General features: G+C 39.9%; 2 protein-coding genes across 10 annotated transcripts in view; one reads left to right on the top strand and one right to left on the bottom strand.

Annotated features, from left to right (window-relative positions):
• LOC148011598 (TATA box-binding protein associated factor RNA polymerase I subunit C) overlaps positions 1 to 20,739 on the top strand; it is a 70,988-nt gene that overhangs the window by 32,577 nt on the left and 17,672 nt on the right. For 7 of the 9 annotated variants that reach the window (XM_087670972.1, XM_087670969.1, XM_087670971.1 and 4 more), the window contains 4 exons: positions 4,025 to 4,174; positions 4,274 to 4,426; positions 4,514 to 4,693; positions 4,995 to 5,099. The exons of 1 other annotated variant lie outside the window; for it this stretch is intronic. In XM_087670972.1, the coding sequence (XP_087527098.1) occupies positions 4,025 to 4,174; positions 4,274 to 4,426; positions 4,514 to 4,693; positions 4,995 to 5,099 (588 nt within the window). Of the gene's footprint in view, positions 1 to 3,989; positions 4,175 to 4,273; positions 4,427 to 4,513; positions 4,694 to 4,994; positions 5,100 to 20,739 lie in introns of all 9 variants that reach the window. One more of the 9 variants, XM_087670973.1, reaches the window with a different exon arrangement.
• Positions 14,423 to 15,378, bottom strand: LOC148011599 (uncharacterized). Its single transcript, XM_087669874.1, has 3 exons — positions 15,199 to 15,378; positions 14,855 to 15,042; positions 14,423 to 14,738 (listed from the first exon to the last, which is right to left on the bottom strand). Exons 1-3 carry the CDS (start codon positions 15,376 to 15,378, stop codon positions 14,423 to 14,425), a joined length of 684 nt encoding a protein of 227 aa, XP_087526000.1.

Raw genomic sequence — 20,739 nt, 5'->3', positions numbered from 1 at the left:
AGATGGATTTTTGGCATAAAAGACTTGGTTATATGAGCCAAAAAGGCCTTCAAGTTCTCTCCTCTTTAGGGAGATTTGATGTAAAAGGCTTTGGTTTTGACTTTTGTAACTATTGCATATATGGAAAACATGTGAAGTCTCCTTATTACTCTAGTGTCATTAAGAAGTTAAATGCTCTTGACTTAGTATACTTTGATGTGTGTACTATGCTTATTAATTTACATGGGGGTGCATGGTGCTTTGTCACTTTTATTGATGATTTTAGTAGAAAGTCATGGGTTATGTGTTAAAGAGCAAAAAGAAAGTGTTGGATGCTTTTAAAAGGTTTCATGCCTTTGTTACCACACAGAAAGGGCTTAAGTGAAAAGTTATAAGAGCGGATAATGGGGGCGAGTATGTTTCTAATGAGTTTAAAAGGTTTTGTGAGATGCATGGCACTAAGAGGGAGTTAATTGAAATGCCGTGGCTGAAAAATATAATCGCACGCTTTGTGAGAGAGTCAAATGCATGTTGTCCATGGCTAATCTCCTGTAATATTTTTGGGGAGAGGCTCTTGAAACTGCATTTCATGTATGCAATCGCTCTCCCAATCATGCATTAGAAAATGACATTCATGAAGAGGTTTAATTGGGCGAACTTGGTCCAGATGACCATTTGCGTGTCTTTGGTTGTGATGCCTTTGTGCATGTTCCTGTTAATCAGAGGATTAAACTAGACATGAAACCCATCAAGGGCATCTTCATGGGATATGGAGATGAGGGAGAGATGGGTTACAGAAATTGGCTTCTTCAGGACAAGAAGATAGTACGTAGTTGAGATGTAGTATTTAATGAGGCAAAGTTGCTGAAAAATGCTACACATGATGAGCTTGATAAAAAGGTCAAATTTTAGCATGAACAATTAGCCATTCAACAACCATTAGTTGAAGATTTTGTTCCTTTTGATGCTAAAATCAGCAATAACCTATTGTGCTAAAGCTAGAAGATAATAGACAACAGATAGATGCACAGGATGGAATAGGACAACAAGAAGAACATGTTGAAAGTAGGTTAGAGCACCAAGAAAGTGCTGAAAATCAGCCACTAGGTGATGGTGTGCATATGGAATAGGATAGCAAGAAGAACATGCTGAAAGTAGGTTATATGGAATAGGATAGCAAGAAGAACATGCTGAAAGTAGGTTATAGCAACAAGAAAATGCTGAAAATCAGCCACCATGTGACGGTGTGCACACATTTGAGGATGTAGGCCCATGGCCTAATAATACAAATCATTGGGTAAGAAGGTTCTCAGGTATTAGAATGCAGCCATAAAGTTTTCAGCCGTCTTCGGATTGCATTTTATTGACTGATGAAGGTGAGCCTCTGATATTTAGAGAGGTACAATCATGTGAAAATAAGAGAAAGTGGAAGCTTGCTATGCAAGACGAGATGAAGTCTCTATATACGAATAACACATGGGAGCTTGTACCTTTTCCCAAGGATGGGAAAGCTATCCCTAACAAATGGGTGTACAAGGTGAAATGTATTGATGGGAAGCCCAAGTACAAGGCATGTTTGGTTCCTAAGGGCTATACACAGAAGGAAGGCATAGAATTCCAAGAGGCTTTTTCACCAGTGGTGAAGATGACTATGCTCGGTGTCTTGTTTGCTCTCATTGCATCCTTGGATTTAGAGTTGGATCAAATGGATGTGAAGACTGCTTTTCTTCATGGTGACATGGAAGAAGAGTTGTACATGAAACATCCCAGAGATTTCACTATTCCTAGGAAAGATCATTTTGTTTGTAGACTGAAACGCAGCTTATATGGTTTGAAACAAGCCCCTAGACAGTGGTATAAAAAGTTTAATACTTTTATGCTCAACTATGGATTTAAACAGTCATGCAGATCACTGTTTATATACTAAAAGGCTGATGATGGAAGCCTTATTGTGTTGGTCTTATATGTGGATGACATGTTGATTGTAGGAAAGTGTAAGAGTACTTTAAATACGCTTAAAAGGCAGCTGAGTTCAACCTTCTCGATGAAAGATTTGGGGGATAATTGAACACATTTCAAGCATGTGCATTAAAAGAGAGAGAGAGGGTAGCACTTGTTTCTCTCACAAGACAAGCACATCAATAAAGTACTTGATAGATTTAATATGGTTGATGCTAAGCCTCTTGGTATGCCTTTACTACCACATACAAAGCTTAACAAAGTTGATTTCCCAAAAGATGATGCAGTTGCTACTGCTATGAAGGGCATACCTTATGCATCAACTTGTGGTTCTTTGATGTATGCCATGGTTGCAACTCGTCCTGACATTGCTCATGTAGTGGGAGTTGTTAGTAGATTCATGTCTAACCTTGGCAAGCTACATTGGGAAGCAATGAAATGTATCTTTAGATACTTAAAAGGTACACAAGAAAGGTGTATATGCTATGGCAAGGGTACACTAGAGTTGTAGGGATTTTGTGATTTGGACATGGCAAGAGATCTTGACACTAGAAAATCTACCAATGGGTATGTCTTTACTTTGGCTGGTGGGGCTATTTCTTTGTGCTCAAGGTTGTAGAAAATTGTTGCATTGAGTACTACTAAGGCTGAATATATTTCAGACACAAAAGCTTGTAAGGAAGTCGAGGATTTTGGTCTTTCTTCACGTACTCCAGTGCTTGGTTGTGATAGCCAAAGTGCCATATGTCTAGTTGAGAATGCCATGTTTCATGCACATACCAAACACATAGATGTTTGGTACCGCTTCATTCGAAAGGTCTTGGATGATGGTCTTGTCACATTGACTAAGGTCAAAACAGATAACCGTGGAGATGTTCTCACTAAGAGTCTTGCAAAGGCTCAGCATGAGCATTGCATCTGATTAGTGGGAGTTGGCTAGCTTAAAGGTACCACTTCGGTCCTTTAAGTGGGAGGTTGTTGGGTGTATAGTCTGTTAATCTCTGTGTATATAAACTTAGGGTTGTAAACACACCCTTATTTGTACCCTAACATATAAATCCATTTTATTTTTTGTGTACAGTCACTCACTGGCACACTCATCTTGGGATTCTCTTTTTCTCACTCTCAACATTGCTCTTGCTCCATTTCTGTCTCACACTTAATTGCGCACTAATCCCAACACTAGGGAGATGTATTGAGAATAAGAAAATTAACTAGTAAACTCATTCTAAATTCTGTTTTGCCTTGCAAATAGAATTTTCTTGGGTTCCAATTTTGTCTAGGAATGGAACCCGAACTAGCCATTAGTGGAATCCCCCACACAAATCCTTTAGAAGCATGAGGAATTGATACAAAATGGTCAAGTTGGGTTCACATTTTCCCACGAATTAAGAGAAAGATAGTAACGTATGATGCCTTCACAGACTAACATCCAATCCAGCCCCAGGTGGAGGGAGGCGGGGATGGAGTAGTAAAGTGGTCCTCCACTAGAAAGTAGTCTTACCATAGCTGAAGGCACCAAGATGAGCCTAGCCAAGCATTTGCACAATGGAAGGCTATATAAATAATGTGGGAGTGTAGTTATATTGGTCAAAGAGGGGACAAAGCCTAAAACTTAGGGGCACTTGTAGATTTGCTAAGTTGCTGAATTAGGTCGTCTTTTCTGAAGTGCAATTCTCTGACTGTGGTTAAAGAGCTCTAGAATTTTGGGTTAGCATTCTCCCTCCCAAGTACATAGATTAGGCAGTGTACATTTCTATCACATGGATTCATAATCTTAGTCATAAATTAATTGCATTGCAAGCTGTTCTTTATTCCAAGCTTCACTTGCTTAGGAAGTGAAATTTCATGTCCATTCATTCTTTGGTATGTCTTTGATATTTGTGATTAATGGAGCGAGATCCAAATGAATGTGTGGCATGATGCACCCGTCTGATGTCCACATGCTTTCTTAAATGATTTAAATATCATCGAAAGGTACTTTGGTCCCTTTGGGGTCTTGGATGGATCAGCAACTTTTTGAAGAATGCATTCTATGTTATATTACTCAGTTGCATGGGCCAATGTTCATCATCTGGTGCTGCAGAAGACGCAAGCTTCATTTTGTTTAAGCAGTTCTAAAGAATCATTTCACGCTGAAGAAATATCAGGGGAGATATCACTGGACAGTGTCAGATTGGAGTGCATGTTGCCACAATGCCCAAATGATGTTGGGAGATCCGTTGGAGGAATTCAGGTGGTTTCATAACTGCATTACTTAATAACATTACTTTCCTTTGAGAGTGCTAAGCTGGACGCACAGCTGGTTGTTCATTAATCCTGTTTGGTCCTACAGGAGAACCAAGCCACAAGTTTTGTAAGCAGCTGTAAAGACACAGATCTGTCTCAAGAAACAATGAGAGAGAGTTTACAGGAAGATGCAAACTTGAAAACTTCATCACAACAATGTTCAAAATATGTGCTTGGGAACCGCCTGGAAGGCTTCCAGGTGATTTAGACATTGCAATACAAGCCACTTGATTGTGTCATTGAAATATCTAAGCCGTGATCGCTGTTGTTTTGTGTTGCTGGTCAGAACAGGGAAGGAATGCTGGAGCTTTTCTTTCCGATTGGGAAAAATGCCAACAAGATAGGAAGTTGTGTCTGCTTTACTGAATCAGAAGGCCTTGTCCTGTCAAAAGGAAATGCCCGACACAAATATGCAATCCGTTCTCAACAGTCAGAGTCATTTTCTGTTGATCAACCTATTCTTCAGGTTGTATGAATTCTCAGTGTTTTCTCCTTCCCAATATGAGTTCTGCTGTAGCTTTCTAAAGTTGCAGTGAAGGCAGTTAGCTTGTCCACTTCAGTTTGAGATAGTAGACTCTGTCATCATTACCTTCTGACATTTCCACAAACAAATACGCTTTTTAACTCTAGGCAGGCTACACTTATCTGAAGTGGTCAATATGAAGTGGACTTGCACCACATGCCAAATAGGATCCACGAGGGCTTGTAAAGTCCATGAATAGGTGCATTTTGTCATGTTTCTAACAGTATCCTTGTTTTGTGTATAGATTACTGCTGGAAATAAAGATATTTGTGGAAGTTTTGAGAAGAATGAAATTTTTCTGGCAGCCCGAACACCATACCAGGTTCACTGGTTGACGAGTCAGTTGGAGGTTTGCTATTGCTCACCTTTTGGGTGTATTCAAGTTCTCATGTTGTCAATGGAAACACTATAACAACAGAACTTTTTCTAGGCTCTTAGTCAGAAGTTGCTGCCTTTCTGATTTTGTGAAACATGGGTGCTGGGTACAAAGAGAGATGAAGGGTCTGTAAGGTTACACTTATCCGTGTGCATTCCTTTGAATATGCATGAGAAAGCTATGCATCAAAACTGGGAACTAAGTGGGGAGAAAATTAGATTTTGGAATCTCAGGTACATATCACAGGGAATGGCTGTTTTTAGTTCTCCTGTCCTCTATCCCTATTTCCCGTCCCCATGCTTATTCTATGTGACTGTATCATCACATGGAATGGTAATTTATGGCTGCCCCCACATCCCTGCTCCCCATCCCATGTGACTATGCTGAGGTATCCATCTTTGAAGTTTGTTTCTCAGTTTTTTTTGGTGGTCTAGCTGCTAACACCTAGTAGGAATACACTATTGGGATCATATAAGCAGAAACTTCTGCTTTGAAGATCCTGATTTCATGCAAATGGTTCAAAATCTCAAGGTGTAGCATTGCGGAAACTTGAACGGGTAACCTCCCACCAGTAGGTCATAGGATCTGTATTCTCTTCAACTGGTGGTTTGTTGGGTTTGTCAAGATGGTTGTGCAGGGCAGGTGCCAAAGTATTGGTTAGCTAGGGCCTGATGACAGCCAGAGTTTACCAAAGTTGTGATTGGTTGAAGCTTATGAACAGCAGTTTTGTAGATAGATTTTTTTGAGTATGGCTTCCTTGGTGACCTTAACTGGTTTTTAAATTGGTAGAACACCGCAGAGGAGCCTTAGTATTATGTCCTTGGATGTTCGGATGGGCATTAGTACCATTGGTCATGGTGGTTACAAAGTGGCTTAGTGTGAATGCACTAAGTACACTTTAGGGTTAGGGTAGCCGAGCCCTATTTATAGGAATCAAGGCCCTATTTTGCACATTCACTGTGTGATCACCACTCTTGGACTCATGGCTCGTTGGCCAATGCACCCATACACCGGAATAGTGTGGATTGGTGGTATGGGACGCCAACCCTTAGGATGTGGTTGTGATGCGGATTGCTGCTAGCTCCCAAGCTTGGGAGTGAGTTTGTTTGGCTTTGGCTAGGAGGTGAGTTTTGATGTCTGGTCCCTTTAATGGTGAGTTTGGCTTGCACCATGTCTCATGTGCAGGATTCTAGGGGGATGTTTTATTGGTATCAGAGCATCATCATGCAATTGGACGTGAGATCCGAAGATGTGCACAAAACCACTTTTTCTTGGAACCATGATGGTTCACGCTTGATAGATACACCTTTATCTCATGAAGGGTGGTATGGGACTCTATTGGTAGAGAGGTGTGCATTGAGGACACGTGTTGTGGGTGATGGGTGTGAAAATAAGGTGTGTTTCTTGTTTTGTACTTGTATGGGGTTTTGTGTTGAGGCGGTGCTTGTGCGTAACAATTTTCAGTGGTTCCAATGATCAAAGTTCGGGGCTTTGCAACTCCAGGGCTATGGCAAACTCTCATCACAAGCCAAAATCTTTTAGCCCAAATAAGCATCCATAGAAATAGGAAACAAACGGAACAGTCCCCTAGCATGTTGAAACACCATTCTCGTCTCAAAATTGTCTCGAACGTTGTCTCGGTCTGGCGAAATGATCCCGGTTTGTCCCATTGGGAATGTAGCAGGAAACGTGTTTCCTGTTGCTTTCCTTGTGGTAGACCATGTGGTAGACCACTTACCTAAAGCTAGGTCGGCTCCCACTCCCGCCTTCTACTCACTTTGCTTCGTCTACACATGCTTGCTTGCCCGTAGGTCCCATCAACTCCCTTCTGGCAGGTCCTTCTAGCTCCAGCTTCGTGTCTCACCTATTGCCCCCGTTCGGTGTGCTCTCATGTGCAACACCATCATCTCCTCTTCTCTCTTCCTTCTTCTCCAACTTCTCATTTTCCTCTTCCTTCTTTCTCTACTTTTTTCTCCTCTCTCTTCTCCATTCTTCTCTTGTGTTCTTCCTTCTTCCTTCTCTTCTTTTCCCTTCTTTCTTCTAAGTTTTCAACTTTTGCTTCACTCTCGAGTCTTCTCCCTTCTCTGGAGTCTCTTCATAGCAACCAATCATTTAGGCTTTTCTTCAACCATTTTTATTTCAATTTTCAGCTTGAAATGTCTTCATCTTCTCGCCTTGCTCGTCGTGTTAGTGGTCAAGGAAGAAGGTCCAATGGTTGGTCATGGTGGGAAGAAGTAAATGTTGATTGCCCATTGAGTGGTGGAGGATCTTGACCATGGGCTTGCAACCTTTGCTCATATAGGGGAACTAGTGGAGCAAACAAGGTAATCTGTTGAATCGATTATTTCTATTTCGTATTTTTTTAAAATTCTAATTTTTCAAAGTTACTTAAATGTTAGAATATGGAATACCAATTGCCACTTGTTTTGTCTTATGCATAATTAGGTCCAAGCTCATCTCCTATATGAGGCAAATTTAGAGGTACAATTTTGTCGTAATGTGAATTTGGAGAAGCAAAGGGAGCTTCATGACCATGTGATAGGTTAAGAAGCTCATCTTTCGTGTAGACCACAATGTGTTGCAATTAACCTTGCAACTTTTGTGACATCATCCCCATAAGATGTGTCTAGAGCAGGATCAATATCATGAAGTGCTACCTCCATACCTACTGTAGGCATTGTATCGGCCATGGTATCAACAACACCACGTGTTGCACGTAGACAATGTTAGAGTGAAGTAGTGTGGAGGCATATGACTAAGATTGAGAGTGAACAAAGAGAGAAGAGAGAGAAAGAGACAGTGGAACATAGAAAATCTGCAATGAAGAATCCTGGATAAGTAGATATGTACACATGCGTAGAGTGTATGTCTGCGCATGTCTCCACCTTGAAGATCTCATGGGCTATGAACCTTGAAGTATGTGCAACAGTCTCCACGAATAGTAATTTGGAAACCTGCGATTGAAGAATATCCAATTATGTGCTGAAAACATGCAAAAAATAGCTTGAAGAAAAATGGTGAAAATATGTTGTTGGTTGTATTTGATGCAGCCAATTGTATTGTCCAATTGCACGGTTGATGTGGCAATTTTACCAACGTTGCCATGTGGCACACTTTTGGGATATACAGAATTGCCACAACTCACAATGGATAGGAAATGCATATGTACACAACCTATCTCTCAAGAAAGCCTTTCCAAGGGGTGATAATCTCTAACACCCCCTCTCAAATCTTGGATGAGGCATGAGGCTAAGGGATTTGGAATGATGCTGAAGTAAAGCTTGTGGAAACACCTTCGTAAACAGGTCGACAAGATTGTCCTATGTCTTGCAATATTCCACATCAATAGTCTTATCTAAAAGCTTTTTCTGAATGAAATGTTATTGAATTTTGATGTGCTTCGTTCTAGCATGAAACACAAGGTTTCGGACCAAGGCAATGCAGCTTGCATTGTCGCACTAAAGAATAGTAGGGCTTATCTGCGAGCAACCAAGCTTCTCCAATAACTTGCGAAGACACACTGTCTCACATGTGGTAGAAGATGTTGCATGATACTTCGCCTCAGTCGAAGATAGGGCAATTATGGATTGCTTTTTGTTGCTCCACGAAACAACACCTGCACCCAAGGTAAAGCAATAACATGTCGCAAACGTCTTGGGTTCGCTCATGAACCTGATGAGCATACCTACAACATAACATAAGTCAACACAAGTGTTGAGGAGCCGTATCAAGGGGCCAATCAATTGACTATAATAGATAGCATTCATCAAGGGAGAATTGGAATGGGTTGTGGCCTTCTAGTTTGGATCCATAGGGGATGTAATTGACTTGTATCCCTCCATCTCCTACATAGTGAAGAGCTCTTGCATATACCGTTATTGGGAGAGAAAGATCCCTTTCACAGTGTGATAGATCTCATGACCTAGAAAGAAGTGAAGAAGTTCCTTATCCATGATCTCAAACTTCTCATCAAGTGCTGCCTTGGGTGTGCTCGACCATTTGAGCATAGTCACCTAACACAATCAAGTTATCCATATAAAGGACAAACAACACACAACCTCGAATCGTGGTGTATACATTAAGCTGTGGGTCGGCCTCAGAATGCCGATATCTCAATCTCTCTTGGAGGAATGAGTCAATCTTCTCATTGCAAGCGTAGGAAGCTTGCTTATGGCCATAGAGAGCCTTCCTCAACTTATACACCTTTTCTTTAGAAGAACCAAAGTTGGGAGGTTGCTCAACATAGATCTCCTTCTTCAACTCCCCATTAAAGAAGGTAGATTTCACGTTGAGCTAATAGACTGACTAGCTCTTATGGCTAGCCAAGGCAAGAACTGTACGAATAGTAGCCATCTGAATTGTAGGGCGAAAAGTATCATGAAAATCAATGCGTGGGCGCTATGCAAAACCTTTAGCAACAAGCAGGCCTTGTGCTTGAAGATCCATTTGACTCCAATTATCTTTTTATGAGAAGGTTTAGCTATAAAATACAAAGTGCCGTTCCTCTCAATCGACTCTAGCTCTAGCTCCATCACTTTCCGCCAATGATCATATTGTAAAACCTCCTTCACGGAGGTGGGCTTCTTATCTTGCGTGGCACAAGTCATCAAATAGTAATTAGTGTACACAAGCTTGGTGAAATGTGCTTGGTTTCTTCGAGAATGCCGCGGGCTATCTTGCGGTTTCCACTCCTCAAGGACCCTCTCAATCCTTGCATCACGAAGAGTATGATGGGCCCAACGAGGAGGCTGGATCTCTCCTTGTCACTTTTTATCTGCTGCTAAAGTCTTTTGGAATGTCCACCGACTACTAGGGTTCAATCAGAGAGTCGGGTGACAGAGAAATAAACTCCTCATTGAAGAAAAATCCTCAAGAGGCATGGGCTCTAGAGGGACAAATGTTGGTGCCCTGACGTTGGATCTCCAAGAACACGTTGTTCCTCATCCCCCTTTGAGGTGGGAACTTTCACAAAGTGAACATCATGGTTTGTGTAGACATTTCGCTTGGTGGGATCATTTAAGTGGTAACCTTGGGATTGTGAGTCATAGTCCACAAACACCTATCTTTTGGAAGTTGCTTCAAATTTGTCATGCTGTGTTTTTGGGATGTGAACACGGGCATCACACCCAAAAACCCTGAAATAAGAAACATTTGGCTTAGATTCAAAATACGCCTCATAAGGTGTCATACCAACAACAACAGAAGTAGGAGAGCGATTAAGGATGTGGATTGTAGTAGCCACAGACTTAGCCCATAGACACTACGGAATTTGTCTATGCTTCATCATGGTATGGGCCATCTTGATCACATTGTGGTTTTTCCGCTCCAAGATGCCATTCTCCTTAGGGGTGTTTGTGTTGGCAAACTCTTGGCGGATACCACGATGTACACAAAAATGAGCAAGCTCATTAGAAACAAATTCTCCGTACTTATCCAATTGTAAGGTCTTCACTTTGTGGCCCGAGCGGTTCTCCTCAAAGACTAATCAATCTTGAAGTTGAAGAAGGCCTTCGACTTTAGCTTCAAAAAATAAGCACATGCCATTTTGCTGTAATCATCCACAATCAATATGAAATACAAGCTCCCTTTGAGGGGCTCCATCTGGATCATTCCAGAAAGATTAGTAGAAACAAGCTCCAAGGGTGCTGAAAACCGCCCCGAAGCCTTCTTGGTTTGCTAGCTCATCACAATATGCGTTGAACAAGCTGTCCCTGAGACTCCTTGTGAAGGTAATCATATTTGACGTGACCAAACTGAGCATGCTATAGCTCAGATTGTGTTTGAGAGGTAAGAAGAAGAGAAGTCAAGGTAGAAGATCTCAACTTGTAGATTCCATTCTCCTCATAACCTGAAGCAAGGATCTGTCTCGATCCACGATCAAGAATTCGAAAGGATCCACATGAAACTTGACCAAAAGGTCAAGGGCACAAAGCTTGTGCACCGAAAGCGGATGGTATCCCAAGGCCGGCACATAAAGTACCTTGGAAGTATGAGCACCATCTTGCCCATCAAGCTCCGTCAAATCTTAGGACTCCAAAATGGCGAGCATCAGATGTGGTAGTTCTTGCTATTGAGCTTTTGATCTGATGGAAGAGCTGGTAAAATGGGGACCTTCCGGTCCATGATCGCCTGAAACTTTGTCCTGGCCTCAGAAGACATCTTCACCCAAAATGCTTGCGCAAAACACAAATGCAGCCCCCTTTGAGTGTGAAAACGCAGCCTGCTAGGACTCTTCTGCGCTCATCTTGCTCGTTCACCTATCAGAGGCGATGAAAAGGTAAAATCTGCACTTGAAGGCCGTAAACATAGCCTTCTTCCTTCTGAAACATAAAAAATCAGCAGCAACTTCAGCAACTGTACTCGTTTCATGTACACCCATGCTCGCATTAGCCTTGTTTTGATGCACAGTCCTCGTGCTTGCAATTGAATGCTGAAAACGCAGCCTTGTGTCGTGCTGAAATCTGCTCTTGAGGTAGTTCCCTAGCCTTGGCCAGTCCTTCAATGCTTTGATACCATGTCAGAGTAAAGCGGTGCGGAGATGTATGACCAAGACTTAGTGAACAGAGCGAGGAGAGAGAGGAGAGTGGAACACATAAAATCTCCAATGAAGAATGTTGTATAAGGAAGCAGATATGTATACGGATGTAGAGTGTATACTTGTGTATGTCTCCATCTTGAAGATCTCACGAGTTGTGAAGCTCAAAGTATGTGCAGTAATCTCCACGAATAGTAATTTGGACTTGCAATAAGAGAATTTTTGTTGTTTGCATTTAATGTAGTTGCTTGTACTGCATTAAATGCCCGACCGCAAGATAGGTTGTTTAATTGCACTATTGATGTGGTGATTTGACCAGTGTTGCCATGTGGCACACCTGTGGACTCTACGGAACTGCCACAACACACAAAACTAACATGAAATGCATATATACATAGCGTATCTCTCAAGAATACCTGTTCAAGGGATGATAATCTCTAACAAACAACACACTTGATGCTAGTTGGGATCCCAAGAAGGAGGAGGTGGATACATTAGTGGCATGTTTTCTATCTTGACCACATTCAATTTCGTTCAGCCAGATTAGAGTATTTTAAATCGATATGGAAGGAGATTTGTGAGTATGGCCCTTCGTATGTACCTCCATCATCAAAGACCTTACGCACCACTTTACTCCACAAGGAGAAGCACCTTGTTGAGCAAGTAGCAGTGGCAATATAGAGCATGTGGGCTAAAAACGGAGTTTCATTGGTCACGTGATGGTTGGAGTGATATATGCAATTGATCCATTCATGGCATGGTTGCTTATTCTTGTAGGGAAATGTATTTTACATCTTCACATGATGCATCAAGGACAAGAAAGTGGATAGATGTAATTATAGCAGAGTGGGTTACAGATTTTGATCTTATTGGTCAAGAGCATGTTGTGGGATTAACAAATAGGGCAGTAGGTGCTATTATCCAATGATATTATCCGCATATGGCATTTTTATATTGTAAGGCTCATTGCTTGAATAATCTACTAAGGGATATTAGCAACATGTCATGGATTGCACTTGTAATAGAGCAAGGAGCTCAAATGGTTAGCTTTGTTCTGAGTCACTTGTTTCTTTGCTATCAGTTCTACCAGATTTGCCTTTTAACTCCTTGATGCTAGGCAGATTAAGAGAATGTAGTGATGTCTTGAGACAATTATTTCGTAGTGATGAGTTCACCTCATCAATATAATGTGATACTTGGGTTTTTGTGCCATGTTGACATTATATTTGTACTTTCAGTTTCGTAGTTGTCCTTTGGGCTATTTTGGTATGTCGCTTTTTGCTTCAGTCTAGAGATTAGACCTCATATTCCTTTTTGGCAATGGGTATGTTTTTTAGCTTAGACTTTAAAGTTTAGTTCATTGTTCATTGTTTTATGGCATATATATTATGCGGTTTATAATTGACTAGCTTGGCTCTTGAGCCTTGTAAGTTGTAATTCAATTTATAACGACTAGTTGTAGAATGATGCATGATATCTTTAAAGTTCAAACTTAAAATGATTTTTCCTTGTGGATTATATATATACCTTGGTTTTAATACTCCACATTTATTATGAGTGAAATATTAATTTTTTTTCATGAATTTTAATGTTTAAATGTTGTTTTCATTTCTATCTTTTCGTTTCATATTTCTATGTAAGCATCAGAGTTTTGATTGATAATAATTTTTGTCGATTTAATACTTAATGTTAATGCTATTATTAATTTTACGAGCAATGCATTGTTAAAATTATTGTGACTTTAACATTTAATGTTAGTATGCATTTTAATGTTAGCATAAGAATTAAATGTTAAGATTAATGAAAGATAAGAGTTCGAGTAGAAACACATAGGTGGAAACAAAAGCAAAGTAAGAGCTATGGTGAATGGAGCAAGAGGGCAAGAAAGAGAGATACTGTATGCGGTATAGTTTCCATGCGTTTCGGAAACGAGAGTTTCGGAAACTGGAAGAAACGAAGTTTTGGAGTTTCGGCCATTTGAAATTTTGGTGGAAACAACGTTTTAGAGAAACCAATAAATTATGATTACACACACACACACACACACACAAACACACACACACACACACACACAAAGTATATTAGAGACTAGAGTCATTGATGATTGAACAATCTTAACTTTTAGAACAAGAATGCAACTTTCAAGACCCATGATTTAAATTTGACAAATCACATTGCGCAGCAATTTCATATAGTTATCAATTTCGCAAGCTACAAATCACAAGATTGAAGAAATCTTAAATCACCCAAAATAACTTAGAATATTTTGAAACAAAAGTGTGATATACTAACATCATGACATTTGTCATCTAAGAATCATGATCAGAACTTAAAAGTTAAAAGTCAAGTTCATCATTCATGAGACTCATCACTCGTTACTCATGATAATATGAGTAGTCACCGGTAACAAATCATAGTACTAAGTAGATACATGATACATCAAGATTCATCATTCATCATTCAAAATTCAAAATAAGGCAACCTAGATTCTAAAATCTAGATACATCTAAGATCAACAAAAGCCCATTTAAAGACTCAAGAGTGAGACTACAAGATATAACAATGATCTATGATATATCATGTGAGTTGTGACATGTCTTAAGAGTCAAATATTAAAGTAAGATAATAGATCTATGAGATCTCAAAGAATTAATAACTTCAAAGTTCAAACAACGGCCATTGGCCAGCTTTGGGAAAAAACATAAGTATATGACAACTATCAACAATGTTCAACATCAATGATAAAATCAAGGCTCAAGGCTCAAGCATGTGTAGCAGCATCATCTAAGCTAATAGAGTTGCTGTCATCCTGATTCTCCTTTGGCTCATTGCTATCCACATCAGCTGATGAGCCGAAACTATTAATAGCCCCTGAATCTGCTAGAGAATCTGCTAGAGCAGCTGAAGTGCTAGCTCCATCCATGGCTCTCTGACGTTGTAAAGCAGTCATGCTGCGTGTGGTACGGCTCGGGGCTATCATCTCCTGGTAGAGCATGGTATATATGTGCCGCTCCTCTAGAGTGATGTCTGGAACAAACCTCACCTTCTCTATGTCGATCTTGTCAATATTTACTTGTATTTATTTGACATAGAGATTTAAAAAAGTTATCATTTTTAGATTCTAGAATTGGCATTCAAGAGTCAAACTTCAAAGACCATAAGCTATTAGCAAAATATAAGTATAATCACTTGCGCAAGCTCGAGATGATTATCGTTTTTCTCAAGCAGTTGGAGGTTGCAATGGCAAAAGACCAACCTCTCTAATTGAGCAGTGGTAAGTTTATTTCTTTTCTTTGTATGGAAAAGGGCCCAAGTACTCCAATTTCTCTCACAAGGGCTTGAGCTACAATCTTGTGAGAAAACCTGTATAGCAATGCGTTTCTATAAATCATCATTCAAATAGAAACACAAACAGAGCCATAAGAATCTAAGATTCAACTTTTAAGAATCAAACTATACTGTGAATGCCAGTGATGATAAATTACAAATATGTGATTATGTATAATTATTAAAAGAAATCTTGGGGTTGCAAATTGCTAATGTGAGTGCACAATTTCCATACTTTTCCCACAATGAGACAGGCTGAAGTTGAGTCTTTCTCAACTTCGCAGTCTCTCTACCAAAATACAAGCTCTCACTGCGGAATGTCAAAAGATCATCCTCAATCCTGTGAAGCATTGACACATTGCCACCTGTCACCTTGGTCATATACTCCATGAGAACCTTGAAACAGTTGTGGCCATGCTGAATATGGCATCAACCCAGTGAATTTTGCCTTTATCCTCAATCAAAAGATCAATGGAATGAGAAGCATATGGTGTCCATAGAATGCTTGGAAACTCATTCTCTAAGATGCTGCCCATGGAGACACAATTGCTTCCGTTATCGGTCACAACCTGCACAACATATTCAGGCCCGATTTTCAAGATGACATCCCGCAAATGCTGCCATATAAATGCACCTGTCACTACAAGGCATGGCAAAGAGGCATCAATGGCCTTCACATAGTGCCCTTACACAGCATGAGACCTTGACATTATACACATTTCTCCTACGGGCGTTAGACCATCCATCACACAAAACAGTGCACCCATACTTCTTCCATGCATCTTTCAATGGCTCTAATTGAACCTCAATGCATGCCTTTTCCTTCTTGAGCTCCTGTGTGCGTAGTGCCTCTGAGGATGGGCCCTCCCATTTACATCCAATGCGGCTGATGGCTTTTATGGTTCGCCTCCATTGCTTTGTTTTAGCCACATAGAAGGAAATAGCACATCTAATGAACAATCTCATCAACACTTGAGTTGCCTCAGCTCAGGCTTGCTTTTGCATAGCAGCATGTATGCTAGCCCTCTGTAATGAACCTCTAGGAGCACTTGAAACATCATGTTGAGGCAAAGGAGTCCTCGTCGTACGTGAATCAGAGACCAAGGTTGAAGCGGATGCACTTGCAACAGGATTTGATACAGCCTACTTGTCTTTGATGGTCCAATCACACTTGTGCTACCCTCTTGTTGCTGAGCTGTGGCTAAGTCTTGGTCTTGTTCTGGACCAATCGTCAGAAGACCAAGCCGTTGCCTCCTCCATAAATCAATAGAAAGCGTCACATCTCTTGGCACATTTGCACATGGAGCTGTGTCTCTTTTTGGCACGTGAGTAAGATGGTCTTTGACCCTAGTGACACTCCCTGGTTTCACCATGCCACAATAAATACATTTTCACTTTTTAGATCCACCTGATCCCTCATATGAGGTTATGAGAGTAACATGGCACCAATTAGGATCAGGAGCCATGGTATTTTCTTGGCTGCAAGCTGTCCAAACATCAAACAAATAACACAAGGCTGAAATAATGTGCACATGGTTGGCAAGACAAAATTTTTCTTATATCTTGGCTGAAAGTTGCAAAAATTCAGTTCTGAAATCTACATGTGTCATGAAAACAGGCTGAATGTTCACAAACAAATGACACATAAGAGTGAAATGTGTGCACACAATTGGCAGGGCAAAAATTTTCATATATCATGGCTGAAAATTGATTATTGCAGACATTCAGGTCTGAAATCTGCATGAACAAGGCTGAATGTTCACAAACAAATGACACAAGGCTGAAATAGTGTGCACACATCTGGCAGGACAGAAAATTTCATAGATCTTGGCTGAAAATTGATTATTGCAGACATTCAGGTTTGAAATCTACTTGAAACAGGCTGAATGTTCACAAACAAATGACACTCAAGGCTGAAATAGTGCACACACAACTGGCAAGACAATTTTTTTTAATATATCTTGGCTGAAAATTGCAAACATTTAGGTCTGAAATATACAGGAAAACAAGCTGAATGTTCACAGCTGAAGGTTACCTATCGAGAAGAGAGCTTTCAGCGTTAGTGAGTGACCACGGGCTGATGTGCAGCAGTTCAGGCATGATTGCTTCAGTTCGAGCAGGTGCAGCAGTAGGAGAGTCCAAAATGAGGAGGGGAGAGACGAAATATGCAGGTGACTAAGAAACGCAGCCTGTTTTGGGGGTTTTACCTTGCTCGTCCCTTGTCTGGCAGAAATGCTGTTTTCCAGAAATGGAAACAGCCAAAAACAGCAGTCCCGTTTTTGGGTACTAGAAACACCGTTTTTGGAAACCATGGTATACGAAAACTTCAATAGTCACAATGTGTGATTGGCCTTTCCTTATTCAATAGTCACTAAAAGAATGAAGAATAAAGTGACATCGATGGGCATCCACCACTTGCAGCGTATAAGTGTGCGGTCACAATATGTGAAGTAAATATAGAGTGGTGTAGACATAGATACATTTATCCCCAACAACCTTCCACTTAAAGGCGAATTTATCTCTAGTGAGGAGAGGACAAGAAAAAGTGACAAAGTACAAATCTACATAAAGTATAACAAGATGAGGAATAGATGTCATCTCATTTTATGTCCATTATTTTTCTACGAAAGGCAAAACGTTCCGTTGAGAAACTTTTACAGAGTAGATCTCTGAGATTCTCGTTAGTCGAGATCTTGACAAGCTTAATAGACTTGTCCTCTACCATCTCCTTGATAAAGTAATAGTGCACCTCAATGAGCTTTGTCTTTGCATGGAAAACTAGATTCTTGGCAAATTAAATAGCACTCATGGAATCCGGATGCAATGTAGGAGTAATAGTAATACGAGGTTCTGTGACTAGGCGGCCCAACTATAGGGCCTCCTTGTAAGTCTTAGTGGTTGCTACATACTTTGCCTTAGTAGTAGATAAAACTATGTATTTTTGCACCTTGGATATCCAAGAAACAACAATAGCTCTATCAAAAGTGAAGATATATTAGAGATGGGCTTTTTGCTATGTGCATGTTGTGCATAATCAGAGTGAGTGTAACGTACGACTGTAGTATCTTGACACCATAGCAAATGCTCAAATTTGCAGTGCTTTTAAGGTATCTTATAGTACCCTTTACGGGGTTCTAATGCTATCGGCCAGGTGTAGCCATATAGCTTGCCTCAACTCGCATTGCAAATACTATGTCTGAACGAGTGGCTATCATGGCATACATCAAATTGCCAGTGCAAATGCATAAGGGATCTTGGGCATCTTAGCCCTCTACGTGATTGACCTTTACATGGGAAGGTAAAGGACAATCAATAGGCTTAACATCATACATACAGAAGTGCTAAAGAACCTTTTGTATGTAGTTCTTTTGTGACAAGTAAAGGAGTCCTTTAGAGCGATCATGTGTGATGTGTATGCCCAGAATATGTGAGGCTTGTCACCTCATCAAAGTCAACACCGTACTTCTATTTAAAACCCCTTATATTCAATTGGTTGTATATGTCGGCTTCAGGTGTCAAAGAGTACTCTCTAACTTGTACACCCACTTGCATAGCAAAGGACGCTTCTCAATAGCAAAGGAACCAAATTCCACATGAATTTTTTGCAATGAGTTATACTATGATTGCATTGCCCTCCCAAGAGTGGCTATCACCTTTGCATATGGCCTTATCATAGGTTAGAGGTTTACCAATATTTATCACCATAACAGAGTCCATGGATGGTGCAAATTGGTAAAATTGACATCTATTTCTAGTAAACTGTTGCAAAATAGCTTGTGGGACTTGTATATCTTGTCCAACATCATGATCATGGACATTGGAGTATCAGCTACAGGATGTCTAGCTAGCTATACAATAACAGGAGGATTCTTCCGAAATATCAATCTGCATACCTTGTCTACCTTCTCAAGTTGCTTATGCATTTTCTCCTCATGGAAAACTATGGATGATCTTCCTAGCCTGTGGGTTCCATGGGTGATAGCCCATCTCACTTGTATCCCTATAGCCAAGAAATATGCTTTTTACTGATTTAGAATCTAGTTAATTGCGTTTTTCCTTGGGAACATGTCAAAAAGCCTTATATCCAAAGACATGCAAATGAGCATACCATGGAGGTTTTTTAGACCATATCTCTTGTGCAACTAGACAACCAATAGTAGTGCATAGGGATTTGTTTATCAAGTGTATAGTAGTAGTAATCGTCTCAGTCTAAGAATATTGTAGTAAGCTTGACTGGCTAAGCATACTATGGACTCTCTCTTGAATAATTCTATTCATGTGCTTTACAATATCATTCTGGGGTGGGGTGGAAGGGGTGGGCCATTGACGCTTAATACCTCACTCATTGCAAAAGTGCTCAAATGCTTTAGAGACGTATTCATTTCCACTGATCTTTAGGTGTTTCAGTCTATATTCAAATTGATTCTCAACAAGAGCAAGCCAATACTGAAAGATAGATAGTACATCTAATTTCTGCTTTATGGGATATGCCCAGATCTTATGTGAATAATCATCAATGAAATTCAGAAAGTACTTCGTGCCGCCTAGTGAATAACAAGGCATAGGACCACATGCATTAGAATGAACAAGAGCTAGAGGCTCAACCATGCGTGTAATACCAGTCTTCTTATGAGAATTGTGTGTTTGCTTGTCATAAAAACAATGATCACATGAATCAAAACACTTGTTGTGAAGGGACGGAAGACATTGCAAACAAGAAAGCATTTTCATTCCTTTTAAGGACATGTATTGAAGGCGACAATGCCATAAAGACACATGTGGTATATGAGCCATAGCTAAAACATGGTTAACAGATCTAGATACAAGTAAGGAATCAAGGCTACTAGCCTTAGCACCTTGAGCAAAAGACAAGATTAAGACTAACTGTGAGATTACCTGTGAGATTGAGACCTGTGTGAGTCTCTACCACGGCGGTTATTACTTCTCTTATCATCATGATTGCCTCTAATAATCCATGTACGAGAAGTACATGCTACATCCACATTCTTTTTGTTTATCTTCTTGGAGTTTTAAACCATCCTTAGGCATATTAGGACACATGGCAATATAGAAAGTGTCCCATGACTCAAGAAGTGTCACAAGCAAAAACAAGGAAGGAAGATTATTGTTAAACTATATTTGAATTCACATTAATGTTATTGTTGAAAGAATCGAATTTCATTGAGAATTAAACAATTTAAAATTTTCACAAAAAGAAATATAAGTTTAACACTTAAATACAAAAACATTGAGTAAACTTTATATATAAAATCATATATACATTGTTTTCTTTGATCTCGAAGGATAAATAACCCTCGATCACATGAAAACGTCTATCAAGCTCAAAAGAAAATACATGATTTTTAAATATCCATTAAGCTCAAAAGAAAATACATGATTTTTACAATCAATATACAAGGAATATTTATAAAAGACCATGGCATGCCAAGAATAACATCGACATAGTCGATGCTCATAACTTAGAAATTCATAATCCAATAGTATTGTTACACCAAAATATCCAAGTCCGGTAGCACTTGATCCCAATGATCCATTGTAGAGTTCTTCACATATCGAATACGATACATTTGGTCAACAAGTCTCGTATAGAGTCACAATCTCTATACCAAGCGAGATAGAATTAAATTATAAGTAAAACCATTATCAAATAAAATTGTAACCTCCCTAGCCAGTTATACATCCAACGACCTTGAGAAGGTCATGTAGGCCAAAAACAATTTTATTAATGAA

This window comes from Lygodium microphyllum, chromosome 28 (assembly GCF_053477565.2).
Source record: "Lygodium microphyllum isolate KBCC chromosome 28, Lygodium_microphyllum_v1.1.10, whole genome shotgun sequence".
NCBI classification, from domain to species: Eukaryota; Viridiplantae; Streptophyta; class Polypodiopsida; order Schizaeales; family Lygodiaceae; genus Lygodium; species Lygodium microphyllum.
Note: the sequence above shows the minus strand (reverse complement) of the source record. Positions and strands in the feature narration are given on the sequence as shown.

Coding starts and splice junctions, on each gene's coding strand:
- LOC148011599 (XM_087669874.1), bottom strand. CDS start 15,378: ATGGAGTATATGACCAAGGTGACAGGTGGCAATGTGTCAATGCTTCAC. Junction 15,043..15,198: donor GAAATTGTGCACTCACATTA/GCAATTTGCAAC, acceptor GATGATTTATAG/AAACGCATTGCTATACAGGT. Junction 14,739..14,854: donor GATAATCATCTCGAGCTTGC/GCAAGTGATTAT, acceptor TGTCAAATAAAT/ACAAGTAAATATTGACAAGA.